Genomic DNA, 19,743 nt, shown 5'->3' with positions numbered 1-19,743 from the left:
TATATATTTTTTATATGCAATTGCTAATTGCAGAGTATGGTATGGAAAACGAGGTATCAACATATGATGATGTCTATAGTTACGGCATATTATTGTTAAAGATGTTCATAGGAAAAAAGCCTACTGATAACATTTTTCAAGATGACTTCAACCTTCATGACTATGTTAGAGAAGCTTTACTAGAATGAGTAATTGACATTGTAGATCCCATCCTTCTCTGGGAAAGAGAAGATGGAGAGACAAATGAACTACATCACTAGCAATGAGTGTCAAATTCCAAGTCTAAAAATTCAAGAATGCATGATTTTGATACTTGAAATTGGAGTTGCTGGTTCAGTCGCATTTTCAAGAGACAGGATGAATATGGGTGCTGTTATAATTGGGCTACATTCAATTCGAAAAAAACTTCTTGGAACTGATATACGTTGACAAAGGCTTCAAACCACAGGTAAACTTTGTTTGTCTTTGTAGATGTTATATTTTGATAGCACCCAACTCATCGTGATCTAATCATCTAATATTCTAATTTGATAAAACCACTCCAAATGTCTTAAGGGAATAAAGGGACATTAACTTAACGTTAATGAATAACTTTTTAATTCATTTTTATTTTAGGAAAAACGTCATTTAGCATACTGTCAATATTTTAAGTGCAGATTATTATTCTAATATATTGAAGTTTTTTTCCTTCATCACAGGCGCACAAGGATGATGACTTACTATCAAGGTTGTCGTCATGATTTTCAATGTTTATCAAATAAAACAATTGGAGCAAATAAAATCGATCTTGTAGCTTCCGTATTGCAGTCATGTATTTTTTTCCCCTTTGTATCAATTATGTTAAATTTTCTTCATTAATGACCCTCTGTTTTAACATACTATTGATTAAGATTTTGTAGCCAAAGCTATTCACAATATAGACTCAATGAATTTACGTGCTCAAGAAATTTTACAATGATAGATGTGTAGACTCTCTATTTTGTTCTCAATTATGATGCATATCATTTTGCGTGTGCGTCCTCCAATGATGAAATAATTGAATGATGCACATAAACTCTCAAATCTCTCCTTCTCATTTACTGTGTTAACTTTGCATTTAAATTTACTATTATTCATGTTTTCAGTCATTCTTTACCTCTAATTTATCAAGTTCTCAATTTTAGAAAATATGCAAAAATTTTATTTTAATTTACTATCCAAATCTCACTTTTTAATTTAAACCAATTTTAGTTTTAGTCACAAATGATTTTAGTGTTTAAAAAGAAAAGAAAAATTAAGAAAGATAAAAATACAAAAAATAGTGCTGCTAGTGAGGCTGAACTATTTTTTGTTAGAGTGAGTGTGTTTCAAACACTTAACATTTGTTTTGTGTCCCACATTGGTTAGGAATAAATCTTGTTATAAGTTTATAACACTTTGCACATCTTAGGTGGTAAGTTGGAACATTGTGGGCTAGGTGTTGGCTTGGGCTTAGGTTTGTTAATTGATTCTTGGGCTGCAACTATCCTTTTACTTTTTTTTAGCCCAAATTTGATTTGATTTTTGTTATGTCCATTGGGGAGCTTCTAAACAGCCCGTTGGGCATTTAATATACAGCCCGTTGGGGCATTTATTGTGCTGCCCGTTGGTGCAGCCCAGCCCTCCCATTAATTAGTTTATAAACCCTACACAACACACTATTCATTACATATTCTTCTCATCTTCTCTAGCCATAGTAGCTCTCTGCCTCTCTTTTCTGTTCTGTTTTTTTTTTTTTTTTGTGGCTGCACAGAAATTTTCTACACAGAAAATTTCAGCTTCATTTTTTCTTAAGAAAAGGAAAGGCAAGTAAGGTTGTTCCTAGTTCTTCTTGCTTGAGTGTGTGATCAACTTGAAGAAATTACTATATTCTAATCTTGGAGGGTTGTTAGACCAAGAGAGCCATTCACACCGAGTTCTACTCTGGGTGGCACGAATCAACCTTTAAAGACAACGCATTTTGCGTGATTCTATAGTTTGTGAGATCTTTCTAACACTATCTATTTATTTTTTTCATTGCTAAATTTTTAGGGTTTGTATTGTTGAATAAAAACTTGTTTATTTAACCATATTTTCCAACAATTTTAAAGGTTGATTTTTGTGCTTTAAAAATGAAAAAACAAGTTGTTGATTCTCTTAAGGTCATTTCGAAAATTACAAATCTTGAGGCTTTTGATGGAAATAATTTTAACCGTTGGAAAGAAAGGGTTTTACCCATCTTGGAATTTACCGAAATTGACCGGGTTCTTTATGGGCCTAAACTCGAAGATGATCCTAAAAATATAGCAAAGTGGGAAAAAAAAATTATGTGTTCATACTATTAAGTGTGGTTTATCTAACAAGTTGTTTGATAATTATTGTCATTTTACTTGTGCTAAAGATTTATGGGATGAACTTAATGGTCGTTATGGGTTTGAGGATGAGGGTGCTAAAAAGTTTGCTACGGCTAAATTTATGTCTTTTCAAATGGTTGAGGAAAAAAGTGTTTTTAGTCAAATTGAAGATTTTCAAAAATTAGTATCCGACTTAGCTAAAGAGTGTGATGTCTTACCCGAGAGTTTTGTGGCTCATGGCCTTGTGTTTAAGTTGCCGGACTCTTGGAAAGAGTATAAACACAGGTATAGCCACCATAGAACCTATTTGAATCTTCAACAAACTGTCGTTGATATTCAAATTGAAGAAACAAATAGGATGTCGGAAAAGGTTTCTAGAGCTAAAGAATTTACTTCCAAGGCTAATGTTGTAGAAGGAGGACCCTCTAGACCTCCACAACATAATAAGAAACATGATTTCAAAGAAAAAGGAAAATTTCATAATAAAAATGGCCCAAATCCTCAAATCCAAAAGAAAAAGGGTAATTGTTTTATTTGTGGCAAAGTAGGTCATTATGCGGCAACGTGTAGGGCAAGAGGTAACATCAACAACAAAGGCTCTACATCAAATAAGGCAAATGTGGTGCAAATCGAAAAGATCATTACGGCGGTGGTATGTGAGGCACACTTGGTGACAAAAGTGAAGGGATGGGTAGTTGACTCGGCTTGCACAAGACACATTGGTGCATTCAAAGAGGAGTTTAGTTCCTACACTCCTATGGCGGAAGGAACTGAATGTGTCTATGTTGGGGACAATAGGTCGGTGCTGGTGAGTGGTAAAGGGAAGGTACTCTTGAAGCTAACTTTCGGTAAAACTCTTTCACGCAATAATGTCCTTCATGTACCTCACTTTAGACATAATCTCATTTCGGTACATTTACTTGGTAAGGCCGGTATTAAAGTTTTATTTGATGGTGGCATAGTTACTTTAACTAAGAATAAAATCTTTGTTGGTAAGAGCTATGATGATGAAGGTCTTTTTGTACTTAATGTTGATCAAGTTATTAATGAAAGTGGTTCATCTTCTTGTGCTTACTTAGTTGATTCCATTGATGTTTGGCATGGTAGACTTGGACATGTAAATCTTGGCTATATAAAGAAAATGAAAGAATGTGGAATTATTAACTCACTAAGTGAAGAAAATATGGACAAATGTGAAATTTGTGCCAAAACTAAAATCATTAAGAAACCTTGTAAATCCATAACAAGAGAAACCGAGCTTCTTGGATTGGTACATAGTGACTTGGGTTATGCTTGCAATAGTTCATGCTATAGATTTCTTATCATCAAAAGTGATATATTAGAATCATACACTATTATTGAATCCGAAAATGCCATATTCTTTGAGCATGTGTTTCCTTTGAAAAATAAGGAAAAAGTATTGCATGATTCTATTGAAATTTCTAATGACTTTGTTGATGATGTGCAAGAAATAAGAAGGAGCAAGCGAGCTAGGAAGGAAAAGGATTACGGTAACAATTTCCTTGCCTATGTTGTTGAAGATGAACATGTAAGTTACTATGATGCAATTAAATCCATAGATGCACCTTTTTGGTTGGAAGCAATTAATAATGAATTAGAATCTATTATGTCTAATCATACTTGGGAATTAGTTGAGCTTCCACCCAAGGTTAAACCTATTGGTTGCAAATGGGTGTTTAAAAGGAAATTAAAACCGGATGGTACAATTGATAAGTTTAAAGCTTGCTTAGTAGCCAAGGGCTATAAGCAAAAACATAATGTGGATTATTTTGATACTTATTCTCCAGTTACTAGAATTGCATCTATTAGAATTTTATTTGACATTGCTTCTATTTACAAACTTGTACATCAAATGGATGTTAAAACTACTTTTCTAAATGGTGATTTAGAAGAAGAAATTTATATGGAGCAACCCGAGGGTTTTGTAGTTCTTGGACAAGAACATAAAGTTTGTAAGTTGGTTAAATCTTTATATGGTTTAAAACAAGCACCTAAACAATGGCATGAAAAATTTGATAATGTTATGCTTACACATGGGTATGTGATCAATGGTGCCGATAAATGCATATATAGCAAGTTTATTAATAATGAAGGTGTTATTATATGTTTATATGTTGATGACTTACTTATATTTGGAACTAGTCTTGATGTTGTGCATGATACTAAACACTTTCTTGCCTCTAATTTTGATATGAAAGATTTGGGTGAGGCAAATATAATCTTGGGCATCAAGATCCTTAGGGATAATGATTGCATTACACTATCACAATCTCACTATGTAGAGAAAATTCTTAAAAAGTTTAAACACTTTGATATGTCACCTATGTCTACTCCTTTTGACTCAAAGGTTCACTTGTTTAAAAATCGTGGTGATAGTGTTTCATAAGATAAATATGCACAAATCATTGGTAGTTTGATGTTTTTGACAAACTGTACTCACCCTGATATTGCATATGCTGTTGGTAGATTGAGTAGATATACTCATAATCCTAGTATTGAACATTGGGATGCAATATCTAGACTGTTAAGATATTTAAAAGGCACTTTTGATTATGGTTTGTCATATTGTGGTTATCCTGCTATATTAGAAGGATATTGTGATGCTAATTGGATTTCTGATACAGATGAGGTAAAGTCCACTAGTGGATATGTGTTCACACTAGCTGAAAGGGCTATCTCTTGGAAATCATCCAAGCAGACTTGTATAGCGAGATCCACCATGGAATCAGAGTTAGTAGCCTTAGAAAAGGCTGGGTCTAAAGCCAAGTGGCTTAGCAGTTTGTTAATTGATATACCATTGTATACTAACTCTATTGCCTCTATTTGCATGCATTGTGATTGCCAGACTACCATAACACGTGCTAAGAACAAAATCTATAATGGGAAAAGTCGACATATCTAATGGAGGCACAATATTGTAAGGCAGCTCATTGATAATGGTGTAATGTCCTTGGACTTTGTGAGGTCAGAAAGGAATTTGGCCGATCCTTTGACCAAGCCACTAGCAAGAAGGCTGGTGAGTGAGACATCGAGGGGGATAGGACTAATACCCAAATTGTGACACTATGGCCAATGCCCAACCTCTATGATGGGTGATTCCACGCAAGGGGTTAAATGGGTAGAGGTCATTTGTGGTCCATATGGGGACTGTCAGTTTTATGTGTTCCGCTATCTCATTGAGGAGATTAGTGATGAGTCCATCCCTATTATGTGAGACAATGCTAAGTTGCAGATTGTTGGAGGTTGAGCTCTAGCTCTTAATGAATCCATAGTCCCTACCTGTTGGGATAGGGTGTACTGCACACACTCTTGATGGATGCCACCTATGTGGGAGTGGAAGTTGTGCCGCTTTCTATGAGACTTGGGTAGGTCTCTAGAGCTCTCATGAAACCTAGTGGCGCATGGCTTGTATAAGGCGCCAACCTGCTTATGGAACAACCTTAGTAAAGAAAGGTATGTGGGTGATAAGTTTGGTTATCTAATAGCTTGGTTAAAAGAGTCTAACTCTACCATTGTCTAGTAGTTCCTACTTATTTATCCTAAGTATGGTTAAAACCTTATAGTACCATATTGATGCATGTCTTCTTGTGTTTATTGCCTTTCCTAGTCTAGTGTTTGTAACATGTGGGGGATTGTTAGAGTGAGTGTGTTTCAAACGCTTAACATTTGCTTTGTGTCCCACATTGGTTAGGAATAAATCTTGTTATGAGTTTATAAGACTTTGCACATCTTAGGTGGTAAGTTGGAACATAATGGGCTAGGCGTTGGCTTGGGCTTAGGCTTGGGTTTGTTAATTGATTATTGGGCTGCACCTTTCCTCTTACTTTTTTTTAGCCCAAATTTGATTTGATTTTTGTTATGTCCGTTGGGGAGCTTCTGAACAACCCATTGCGCATTTAATATACAGCCCGTTGGGGCATTTATTGTGCTGCCCGTTGGTGCAGCCCAGCCCTCCCATCAATTAGTTTATAAACCCTACAAAACACACTATTCATTACAGATTCTTCTCATCTTCTCTAGCCATAGTAGCTCTCTGCCTTTCTGTTCTGTTCTTTTTTTTTTTTTTTTTGTGGCTGCACAGAAATTTTCTGCACAGAAAATTTCAGCTTCATTTTTCTCAAGGAAAAGAAAGGCAAGTAAGATTGTTCCTAATTCTTCTTGCTTGAGTGTGTGATCAACTTGAAGAAATTACTATAGTCTAATCTTGGGGGGTTGTTCAGCCAAGAAAGCCATTCATGCCGAGTTCTACTCCAGGTGGCACGAATCAACCTTTAAAGACAACGCATTTTGCATGATTCTATAGTTTGTGAGTTTTTTCTAGCTCTATCTATTTATTTTTGTCATTGCTAAATTTTTAGGGTTTGTATTGTTGAATAAAAACTTGTTTATTTAGCCATATTTTCCAACATTTTTCTGCATCAAAAATAGAACAACTAGGGGGAGAGGATTTTCAAGAAATATATTTCTAATTTCATTTTGTTTCTTGTTTCTGATTTACTTGGCATTGCATTGAGTTTCCGAACGTTTTTGAGAGAGATTGAACAATATTTTTGAGTGAAAACTGAAAACTCAGTCGTTTAGATTCAAATTGAAACCTACTACCGAACTACCACCCAGCCTAACTCTCAAAAATGGGCCTTTAAGTAGTCGTGTTTCGTACATAATTATTTAGACTTTGGGCCCAATTTTATTTTTTTTCTACCTTAGACCAAAACTAAATTCATGGGCTGACCCGATCTTAACAAAATAAGCTCCACCTTTTCAAAGCATAATTGCAACACCTCCTTAGAGCATCCACAACAGCAAATGCCATCCCATCCTATTTTACCCCCAAAAAGCTACTTTATCAATTATACCATACTATTTTATAATACACCCAACATCCCAAAACTCTATTATATTACCATTTTATTAAATTTTTTTTAAAATTTTTTCTTTATTATTTCTTTCCAACATCCTACCAATCAGAGCCACCAACCAAAAAAGAAAAAAAACCACATCCAGTGGGTAGCAACCTACCCCAGCAACCTGCAACCAAACCCGGCAAAGAAGAGTCTCTGCCACACCCATTTGCAACCCTCGAAACCTCACCTGAGACCCATTTGCAACCCACAAAACCCACGGCCACACCACCTGAGACCCACCCAACATACCAAAACCCAGCAAGCCACAAATCACAAAACTGACAATCCGATCTCACCTCACAAATCATAAAAGCAAAAGCCCAAAGCCCACGAATCCAATCTCACCTCCAATGCCCACGAATCCGACCTCCACGCCTATGCCCATGAATCCAAAATATTCTTTGCTTATACCATTCAACTTCTCTAGCATGTTGGGTTTATGGGATGAGTGAATCGGTAAAGGGATTTGGAGATGGGTGAGGGTGAATCGGCATTCGGTAGAGGCTTGGTGACAGTGGCTTGGGGATTCGAAGAGAAAGAGAGAAGCTTGACAATGGCGAGAGAGAGAGAGAGAGAGAGAGAGAGAGAGGGAATGAGAGAGCAAAAACCCGGTACTGTAGCGAGAGAGAGAGGGGCCTGAACGGATTAAAATATATTATTGTGTTTTGGCATAGCGCTACAATACCATCTCACCTTTGAGATGGTACTGTAGTGCTATGTCAAAAAATATTGGCCTTTCTCAGTTTTAGATTTTCCATTGCTAGGTGTGCTTTGGGCTTAAAGGCCAAATGTATCTTGCATTTGGCATATTGCAAACCCACTGCTGATGCTCTTAAAGAATAAAATCCCATGTTAACATTTGGTCAATTCCCCTAAAATATTCATTTGGTCTTGGGCCTATCTATAAAAGACAAGGCCTCCTGATGCTTAGATGGGCCAAGTCCCATTGGGCCTTCGAACCGACCTATTCCCCCACAGTAACTTCAACTTTATAGGTTCCAGAGTATGAATAAAATTATGAGGTTATCATTGAAAACACCACGTCGAGGTTGATTCCCAACCTAATATATCAACATCTATACTCTATAGTGTCTACAAGATCAAATAAAAGAACATGCCCTAATTTCTTGATCTATGCCGCCATTTCACGTCTCAATTGCTCCTATGTGTAGCATACAATACTATCATCGAATTCCAATTATTTCATCCAATAATCACATGCACGTAAAACGAATAATTCTTTAAATTATTTAATAGAAATTCGAACCCCTCATGCTCTATTTGGAAATTGAGAATATGTAAGAAAGAACAAAAATAAATAAAAACATAAAAATCAGACCTGTTGAATGAGTGGGCCAGTCAATTCATATCGTGAGTTGGACCTAGTATTGGTGAGATTATGCGTATCGATGAGGCACCAACTGCCGCAGCCATGTCTACATCGTGAGCATCAATTCAACCCTGGTGAGAACCAGCGATTTTGGTGTCATTGATTCGAAGTAAATAATAACTACAGTTGCAAAATGGTTAAGTCCAATTCCTAAGTCTAAGATATTTCTAACGCCATTGATTCGAAGTAAATAATTTCTAAACAAACTAAATTGAAGTGCTCTGGTAGTCTGGTTCAAAGTAAACCTAACAAAACTCAATTGGATTGAAGTACATCGTATCAAAGTAAATTGGATTAACTAGATCGAAGTAATTGCATTTTTGCAACAAATTAAAATTATTCCAACACTAAAAGTTGAAGTAACTAATAAGCATAAATTCAAATCAAACACATACAATCACGTAAATATTGCATAAAGTCTTCACAAATCCTAAAAATTAATCAATCTCCTAAGAATCTAAGTGCAGTGATCTCAATAAAGTTCTCTAGTGAAATAACATCCAAAACAACGTTGTTTTGGTAAGTGAACGACAGCAGCTAATAGAGGACTAAATTGAGCATACTTGAAACTTCTTTTTGAAAATGAGTATCCTTGAAACTTAGAGGACTAAAATGATAAAATGTGAAACTTAGAGAGTTAGTTTTACATTTTAGCCTAGTTTTGAATGTCATGGTGTGTTAAACGTAATAAAGAAGCATCAGCGCAAGTAGTTTTGTCAATAGGCACGGTTGAAGCATATTTGGGCTGGGCTTACACTTCAAAATCACTTCTTTTATTCACATTGAACCAGCCCATCTTTGGCCTAATCCATTGGAAATTTTTCATTTTAGAGTATTCCCATCAGGTGTGCCAAATGTCAAATATTTGACATTTGACACACCAAACACCCAAAAACAAGATTCATGAGGTGTTTCATATGCTAAAAGTTTTAGCATTTTTGGCAAACTGGCTATAGTACAATTGTATTGATAGAATTGTACAGTAGCATGTTGTATAATTAAATAACAATTTTTTTAATTATCTATTAAATAACAATTGTACTATAGCATGAGGTGTTTCAAATTAAATAACAATTTGCACTAGTAGAATTGTACTGTAAAATTGCTACGGTACAATTTTTTATTGCTACAGTACAATAGCTGGGTTTTTTTAATTATTATTTTAATGTAGCGTAATGTTGAAATAGAATATCTGATATATAACGTATTGTAAAATGATGTGCTAAAATTGATAAAGTAGATTTTGATATGGTAAAATGGCAGCGAAAATCCCCCCCCCCCCCATCAAATTGCCAATTTTCACATTATTTTATTTATTTTGCTAATAAAAAGAGTATTTTTGGTCTCATATAGATAATATATGTATTTAAATCATATCTAAGGAATTGTTTGCTTCAACGTAATGCTCTCAATTGCTGGTCATCCTACTCTTCTTAAAACACTAAGCTCATATGTTGTTTGAAACTTGGTATAGATTGAACCATTTTCTTGGAAAAGTGTCATTTCTCCTACAAAAGCTCATTATTTTCAAGTTTTTATATTGACGGTTTTCTAGGTTTTAGGTTTAACACTGTTGATATAATTTATTTTTTGATGTCTTCCGTTTCTTTTAATGGACAGCTACATGAAAAACTTATGATTTAAGAACAAAAATTAAAACCCTACATACATAACTTGTCCTTGTTTATAGTTATACCCCCACCCCCACCCCAAAAAAAAAAAATCATGCATTTTCCAAATGTCTACAATAACCTATTATTGTTTGGGCAAAATTTAGGTACAGTACCTTAGATTCCCTACTTAAAATTTTGACATCTGTCCAATTTAACAACCTAAGCAAACGGCATTAAAACTATTTTTTTTCCCTTCTTCCTTCTTTTTCCTGTATTGCAAATGGTTTCCCTTCCAAACCCAAAACCTATCTCTTCCAAACCACCCATGACCCTTCTCTTCGAAACCCAAAATCCAAAAAAAGAAAATCTCATATCTCTCTCTCTTTCTCACTCGATGTGTGTGTGTGTATGTTTCCTTTCTTCTTTTCTGATCTATGATTCTTTCTTTCTCTCTCGATGTGTGTGTATTTGTTTCATTTCTTCTTTTTGGATCTATGATTCTCTCTCTCTCTCTCTCTCTCTCTCTCTCTCTCTCTCTCTCTCTCTCTCTCTCTCTTAGTGGAAAAAATAATGAAAGAGTCTGTGACAATGGCTTTGTTGATGTTAAGAGTGTAGAAGTTTCGGGCATAACTAAAAAGGGTCCGTTTTTTGGTTTGAAACCCACTAGATCTAGCTTTTATTTTTTGATCTTTCTTGTTTGGTTACTGAGAAAATGAGGAAGAAGGGTCTTTTTTTGGTTTGAAACCTAGTAGATCTGGCTTTTATTTTTTGATTTTTTGATCTTTCTTGTTTGGTTCTATATTTTAGCTTTGCTTCTACATCTTAGCTTCTAAGTTTTGAATTGGAATTCAGAATTCCCTTTATTATCTTCATTTTAGCTTCATCAATCAGAGGCAACTAGAGATTTGAAGCCATGGGTTCTCTTGCAGTTGCAGTACAGGAAAAAGAAGGAAGAAGGAAAAAACAAATAGTTTTAATGCCGTTTGTTTGGGGTGTTAAATTGGACAAATGTCAAAATTTTAAGTAGAGAAGGTACAATACCTTAGTTTTGCCCTTATTGTTTTTACAATGATTCATAAGTATTTTCCCACCCGTTTATTGGTACTATTATAATTAGTTAGTAATTTCTTTTTTCTTTTTTTAGATAGGCAACAACCAGCACCCAGCAAAACATAGAAAGAAAATAAACCTATTTATAATGAAGGCCCTAACTAAAAAAAGTATATATTAATTGTCAAAAATATTGTACTTCAATGGTATTACCTATTCTTTTTTATAAAAAGAACTATGGTTTAATGAAATAAAATCAAATAAAAATAAATAAATAAAAAAGGCTTACATTAACATAATCATCAAATTTTTTCCTGTTTTCTTCAATTTTTTTTTTTTTTTTTTGCTTTTTTTTTCAATATAAATTGTCCTTCCTTTCAAGTTCAGATTGTCCAATCGCTCTGGTGAAACATCATGTTTGTGATCCATTTGACCCCAACACAGCTCATTTAATCCCAAAATAGAGATTGAGCATAACTAAAATCAAAATACATAGTTGATAATGACAAAATGGTTGCCAATCACGAGATACGAAAAAAAAAAAAAAAAAAAGGATCGGCTCTGATGTGTGATGCAAATATAGCAAAAGAAGCCTGATTTCCCTAATGGGCGCTAATTCTATTGGCAAAAAAAAAAAAAAACCTAATTTTGCACCATATGTCTAAATTTGTGTTTATCTACTTAAGTGTTTTAATTTTTGTGTCAAGTAAGTTAATGAGTGTAAAATACTAAAAATATAATATCAATAATGAACTAAAAAAAAAAAAACTAATCACACATACTCAATACCAATCAAATCTGACCCAATCCTAGTTTTCAACTGGACTTATTTTGGGTCAGGCACTTTAGAAGTCAATATTTTCAGGCCTGAAGCCAACTTAATTCAAATTGGGCTCATTTTGGATCGGGCCTAATCCTCTGTTAAACTAAAGACAATGTTTTTAGTCTAAGCTGGTTTGGGTTCAATGATAGTGGCGTAGAGTTAAAGCTCAGATCTTTGGGAAGCAATGGATGATTTATGAAGATTGTTATTCATGTGTCTTTGAATGATCATCTAGGTGTATATGAGAATATTTTAAACCATAGGAAAAATGCACAAATTCATACGGCCTCCAAAAAAAAAAAAAACAAATGAACACACTTTTCTTCATATCCTTTATTAAAGTATAATTTACTAGTAATTTAACTTAAATGACTTCTCTTGTATTTTTTTATAATTATAAATATATAGCCTCTTATGTTATATTTACCTCTTTCTTTCTTTCTTTTTTTTTTTTTCTTTTTTTGTAATATCGATAATAAGGGGTATTTTTCCTCAAAAAAGATAATTAGAGGTATGAAAATTTGAACCATGAATATCTCTATTGGAAATACCAAAATGCGTCAACCACTTAAGTTACAAGACTCTTAACTTTACCTCATTTGAATATAATAGCAACATAATTAGGATTTTATCTTTTGGAACCAAAGCATGAATAATTTTTTTTAGGGGAAGGATTATTTGCTGTAAACATAGTTTTGTGGTTGACCATAAAAGTGACAAGTGTCCTTAGGTCATGTGCATTGCACATGACCATTGTACCACGTGACTTGCTATCACTCTTATGGCCTGCCACCTAACTTTGTATGCAGCAAATCTTGCAATAGAGTTTGCAGCAAATCCTTCCCCTTTTTATTATACCACTGAAAAATGAAAATTATACATGGAAAATTGAACTAGTGAACATTCAATATTAGAAAAATAAAAATAAAAAAGACATTAATTATTATTTAACACATTTCAACTTAATTATCTACTAAAATAAGACTAAAAATTATTTTAAATCCCTTAAATATAATGTTAGATGATCTAAATTCTCTTATATACACAAATTTATGTTGTGATATCCTATTTAGCACCTAATTTCAAATCTAGAAAAAAAAAAAGAAAAAAGAATTGCTCTGAGAATCAAAAGAAGAAGAAGAGAAATTGATGATTACAACTATGAGAGAAAATATAACCCAAAGAATATGAAAACCAAACAATTTGGCATGAAAATAGCACTTTCCATTTGACTGTATTGAAAATTTGAAACTACTCTCCATTATGTTTTACCAACAAAAACAAATTAAAAAAAAAAAGAAGATTTTTTCAGAACATAAGTTATTCTTTCACCAAATATCCCATGGTGCACGGTGTGACCAGAAGCCGGATAGCCCATTGGGCTAATGGGCGGCTCAATCCATTGTTATTGATGCCCATGGGTAGCCCACTAGCCTAGTGAATTAGGTCTTGGACTAGTTTGTATGCCCATGGGCACCTAGTGTGTTAGCCCAGTAGCCCAACCCCTAATATTGGAGGAGTATGAAGAATTGATCTTGGGACGTTATAGAAGATTTTCTTAAAAGAACTTCCCAAACCTCTAAGATACTTGAAGTGATTGTGTTAATTTAGTTTACTAAATATATATTTTCCTAGTAGTTTAGCAACTTTGAATTAACTATTTGACTTTTTTAATTAAAGATAAAAATAAAAAACCATTTAAAGCCTTAATAAACAACCTAAATAGGTTTCCATCAACAAAACAAAAAATTAAATAGATTTGACCATAAAAAAATTTTTAATTAAGTATTAAATTTTTTTATTCTTTCCTTTAAAAAAAATAGATTGATTATATCCTATTAAAAAACTGATTATTTCCTTATAAAAATAATAAAATAAGATGTTAACACAAGCGCATGGATATCCTATTAGGCCCAACTCGATAGCCTAGCCTACTAAAGACAAAATGGGCATTGCCCATGGGCAAAATCATGGGCTGGGATTTTCTCTTTTAGCCCAGCCCGACTTGGCCTATTATGTAGTTAATAGGCCACTATGTTCAGACCATTATGCCCATGGACCAAGGAAAAATGGGTTGGGCTGGCCCGACCCAGCCTATTGACAACCCTTATTCTTAGGCCTTTTTTTAGGGGAAAAAAGGTTCCACACATTCCAAGGTCATTTTGGGGCGTTTGGTAACATTGTTTTCGTAACTTTGTTCATATTTTTTGGAAATACGTATAGGTGAAAAAGTGTGTGAAAGTGCGTGAAATATTGTTTAAAAACTGAAAACATGTGTTTAAACACACGTGCCAAACAACCCCCATCTTATGTTTTGTTTTCATAATTTGAGTAAAAACAACGGTGTAACCAAGATTTTCTCTTTTGAGAACCAAAGCATTAATAATTTTTTTTCACTGTTGAAGAATGAGAATTATACAAGAAAAGTGAAAAAAAATAGCGACTATTCAATGTCAAAAAAATATAGATAAAAAGAAAATATACATTAATTATTACTTAGCACATAATGTAATGAATTATCTATTAAAATAGGGTTATGTTAATGGTAAGAAATTTTTGACACTAATTTCATGGGAAATATGAAAAGTTTTCAAAAAAATCAATTATTTTTTTCTTTTCGTATAAAAAGTATCTAAAAATATTTCCTAAACCAATACCCTAAGGTTATTTGTTAACTTTTCCCATAAAAATAAATCCAAAAATTAATTTGAATCCCAAAAATTACCAATGATAGATTCTAAATAATTTCCTTATAATCTAATTTTAGAGACTATTCTTTTTTTTTTTTTAAATGAATTTATGTTCTCATCTTCTATATTTATGTGTAAAATTTTAAATATCCTAAATATCTCTATTAAAAAAATAAAAAATTGTTAACATCTTGTTATTAGTGATTTAGTAGTGCACGTCAACCAAATTGACTTACTAGTCATTCTCAAAAAAAAAAAAAAAAAAAAAAAAATTGACTTCCTAGTCACCCTAACATTGACTCAATCCATTTCTAGTCTTCCTCATTATAATTAAAAAAGATTGGTGTAGTAGCTTCCTAGTCTTCTAGTCTTCCTCTTTATAATTAAAAAATATTAATATTAATATTGTACATAAATTTATGAGGTTGTTCGAGATAATTGCTCCCTTCGTGAACTGTAGACCAAAAGGATAATGTATTTCCAACCAAAACACAAGGCACAGTGTGTAGTACTTTTCCAATCATCACATCGATTTAATAAAGATTCCACCATATAAACCAAATTGTATAAGACAAAAATAGACGTCTCTACATCTAGTCTACAAGAAACTGCTCAGTGACCGCAGTGTTTACTGAGTTTACCCTGCATTTTTTTTTTTTCAGTCCTTTGTACTTTCAAATTTCAATAGCTCCAGTCCTAATCCTATTCTTACATTTACTACAATATATACATATACGTATACATATACATACATATATATATATATATAAGATAGAATTTTACTTTAGTATAATCTAAATATATATATATATATATATATATATATATATATGTGTATAAAGCTCATTCCTTAAGACTTTAACTCCGACTTTTGTGGAGTGACCATCGCACCAAGAGTGCGCGATGGTTACTGCATTTCTTAAACATTTATCAACCCTTCTCTAATTACATTTAAATGAGTACAAACAAGTAGAAAAGTTATTTATATCTTTTCTAATATTTAATAATTAATACAAGAAGATATATTTAATTTGATATGCACGTTAATTTTTTTTTTTAATTCCATTCTTGTCGTTTTTTTAGATGCATAATTAAGAATTATTTTTCTCAAGTTTTGCTAATATCTCAGTTTTAGTTGATAATATGGTTAATTTACCAGCTTTTTTTTTTTTTTCATTGAAAATTTGAAAGTTTACAACAACAGAAAAAGGAAATTTGAACCATAGTTTTCCTCGTATAGAAAAGCAAGCAATATCATTGAGTTATAAGGTTTTTGACATATTTTCTTTTTGTATATAACCAATTGTAATAGACGCTATTAATAAACTTCTATAAGTGATAGATGCCCTTTAAAAAAAAAAAAAAAAATTTAATCTACTCATTTTATGTAACTTCGTTTTTCAATCTAAGTGTCTTCTTCTATTTGTAAAATCTCTTTTATAACTTAGTTTTGACAATAAATTTAAACCATAAAAAGAATTCATTTAAATGTTTTTTTTTTTGTTTATTTCCTGTAACAAATTTCTCAATAGATCTTTATTAAATTCAATTAATTCTTCTATTTTTCTTCATTTATTTTTAAATTCTTATATCCTTATTCATATTTTTATAATAAACTTTTATAATTAAAAATGTGTACAATAAAAGAAACAGAATCTACAATATAAATTATAATATGGCTAGAATAAAATAATTGTGAAGTGTGGAATAATAAAATTTAATTTATTAATTATCAAATGCACTATTACAGTTTTACTTATTAATAAGAATATCCAATAAACGCAACCTTCACAAGTAAAGACGAATTCACTTAAAACTAAATTAATATAAAAAAATTTCACAACAATTGAATGCAAAGTGTGTGTGTGTGTGTGTGTATATATATATATATATATATATATATATATATATATATATGATAATTGAAAGTAAGGCGGTAGAACCAACCAAGCAGTTATATCAAAATAATTCAAAGTATTGAAAACAAAATTGTTTATTGAATGTACTTCAAAACACTTACAGTAGTAGTAGTAGTAGTAGATACAAGATTACAATGATCAACAAGGATAGTAGTACAAGGCTTGAAAGCTAGTCCTGGTTCTAGTTACAAGCTTTGTGTAATCAGTGAGATATTCTAAATCAAGAGAAGTCCTAGAGAGAGTTCTAAAGAAAACCCTAGAAGAGAATTCTGCCTCTACCATAAGGGGCAACCCCCCTTAAATAAGTAAATAAAGCAGTGAATAGTACAAAGTGAATAGTGACATTTTTACTATTCATATCAGGACCCGTGAGGGGCATCAGGAGCAATAGTAGCATTAAATCCGGAAGGAATTAGATTGGTTTTGGAGCCAAAAGTAGTTTGGCATGTTGTGCCAAATGCATCATCAGTGGAGACAGTATTAGTGAAGGTGGCAGATAAAGCAATGGGAAAATGCTCTAACATGGTTAAACATTGTAGTCGCTTTGTTCGTTGTGGAAAAGTGATCAAAGGATGGGACACCAATATCATGTAGGATAGTAGAGAATATTTCTTTGGCAATGTTGGAGCCAAAGAAGCCAAGGGTCAACAAAATAAGCAAGTCATTGCTTCAGTCAAAGAATCATCATTAATAGGGAAAGTAATATTAACCAAGTGAATATTGTAGCATAAGAAAGTCTTGTTCTGGGATCATCATGCTTTTAGATAGAAGCTGCATCAGAAGGGTATTTCCATGAGGGACAAGGATCCTATGGAGGATCATCATTGCATTTATGTTCATGGTAAGTTGAATATTGATTACAAAATCCACAGTATAGCAGTGGTTCATAAACAAGATCTCTTGTGAGGAATATTCTTGGGTCCTCATGGCTTGACCATTGCAGATAGCGGACAACAGAAGTATATGGTTTATTTATGAAAACAGAAATTCTATCTGTGCAACCAAAGAACTGATAATCTTTCTATAGTTCTTTGGTGACATCTAGAATTTGATTGTTGAAATAATTTCTCTAGCAATCAGCAAGGGCATGAGGATATTTATGAGAAACATAAGTATTTCCATCATACCACTGTCCTTGGTGAGAGTAACCATTAATAAGAATAAGGTGCTTGGAGGGTTGAACATTCATCCAATTATTCCTTTCCCATTTGGGTAAAGTACTCCAACATTGGATGGAAACATAAGGACTTTCAACATTTGTAACAGCCTTTTGAATAATATTAGGGAATTGGTTTATCATCATCTGAACCATCTTCATAATTGATCAATAATCCGGGGAAGTGATGATCTTTTTCATGGACTCTAAGACTATTCCCAAAACATTTTCCCCATGTCTTTTTTAGTGATGCACTATTGGGACCATCATGTTCAACAAGATAAGGAGTGATTAAAATAAGAGTTCTGAAATATTTGAGCAAAAGATTGAGATCTTTGGTCATAGCCTTACTTCCAAAAATACAAGATTGTATTTCTGGAGGCAAGTTGGCAATAACACTTCTTAGCAAAGACTAGCTCTTAAGACTCAATCTAGCATAATCAGTACCCATTGTAGTCTTTCTATCCATTGAATGGATTTCCTCTTTGCCAAAGAGTTTACTAATGAGGGTTGCAACAGGATGACTTTTATGAGTCTTGGAGTTAACAAGTTTTTCAACAAGGTAGTCAGCAAAGGCTTCATTTTCATTGGTTGGGTTATCAAGGTTATTTGTACAATCTCTTATTTGAGTAGTAAGGTTAACAAGGTGAATTTCAAGAGCTTTCATGGTTTTTTTGAATAGTTTATGATGTTTTGATAAAAAGGTAGCTTGAAGGTTATCAAGAATGATTTTAATGGAATCTGGTAATTCATTATAGATTTTATTGTGGAATTGCAATTCTCTGGACAATACTTCCTGTAGAGACAATATTATATCACCACTGGAATATGTCACCTCTGCCGGGACAATTTCCTGAAGGGATGTTGCATTACTGGATTTTACTCCAGAAGATGCGTTTTCATGCATTACAAAAGGATGTCTCACTGGGAGCCTTTCATCTTAAGGAAAGTCTTGATCAGGCGCTTTGCCCTTGTTCCTCTTCTCTGCTGAAGAAGTCATAATATTCCACTTAGTAGTGGTAGTATTATTATTTACTTTCTCCTGCCAAGTAAGGGAGAAGATGTTAAACCAGCTGGCCATAATTAATAGTTCAATGATAGAATGTTTTTTGAGAAAATGAGAGTAAATATTATTAGTAAAATTCTTTTGAAAAATGTGTTTCAAAGGCCATAGTATAATAGTACGTCTTAGTTGTGCAGGACAATAAGCTCTAGAGTGACAATGATCAATTTTGGGAATATTGAGGTAGGGAGAAGACTTGTTCCAGACATACTTGATCCATTCTAAGGACTTGGTCAAAAGTCTAGTGCTAAGGATTCTTTTGAATTGTAGTATTCATAGGTCATTCTTTAGTGGAGATACTCTTTTCACTAAAGTTTTTGTCATTATGCAAGTCAACAAGAAAGACATCAATATTGTCAGGGCACTCATCATTCATTAAGACTTTGTGACAATTATCAATTCTTGATTGCAACAATTTACCAGAGAGTTTTTTATCAGTTTTCTTAGAGCTATCTTCTTGTTTAATAAAGTTGAGATGTTTGAGTTTTGCATGAATCAGGCGCAATGCATCGTCATTATCAATTTCAAACTTTGAACAAAATTTGAATTTTACTTTTTGTCCAAAAGGATTAGTAGTAATTCCATCATCTTCAGTAAAAAAAGGGTATAAAGAGTTAATAAAAGGCAAACCAAGAATCACTTTATCAGTCATGTTTTCAACAAGCACAGAGGGAATTTTAAAGCAAATATTATCATGGCAAACATGAGCATTATTCAATTCATATTTGATTTTTATTTTTGTTCCATTGGCAGAAACCAATCT

General features: G+C 32.9%; 2 protein-coding genes across 2 annotated transcripts; both read left to right on the top strand.

Annotated features, from left to right (window-relative positions):
* Positions 1-231: 231 nt before the first annotated feature.
* On the top strand, positions 232-4,758 carry LOC142616816 (uncharacterized). Its single transcript, XM_075789588.1, has 3 exons — positions 232-424; positions 2,399-2,636; positions 2,922-4,758. Exons 1-3 carry the CDS (start codon positions 232-234, stop codon positions 4,756-4,758), a joined length of 2,268 nt encoding a protein of 755 aa, XP_075645703.1.
* Positions 4,759-4,788: 30 nt separating this feature from the next.
* Positions 4,789-5,274, top strand: LOC142616815 (secreted RxLR effector protein 161-like). The gene has a single exon (XM_075789587.1). The coding sequence runs from the start codon at positions 4,789-4,791 to the stop codon at positions 5,272-5,274; it is 486 nt and encodes a 161-aa protein (XP_075645702.1).
* Positions 5,275-19,743: the final 14,469 nt, after the last annotated feature.

This window comes from Castanea sativa, chromosome 11 (assembly GCF_040712315.1).
Source record: "Castanea sativa cultivar Marrone di Chiusa Pesio chromosome 11, ASM4071231v1".
Taxonomy (NCBI): Eukaryota; Viridiplantae; Streptophyta; class Magnoliopsida; order Fagales; family Fagaceae; genus Castanea; species Castanea sativa.
The sequence above is the reverse complement of the archived record's forward strand: the minus strand, read 5'-3'. Positions and strand labels throughout refer to the sequence as shown.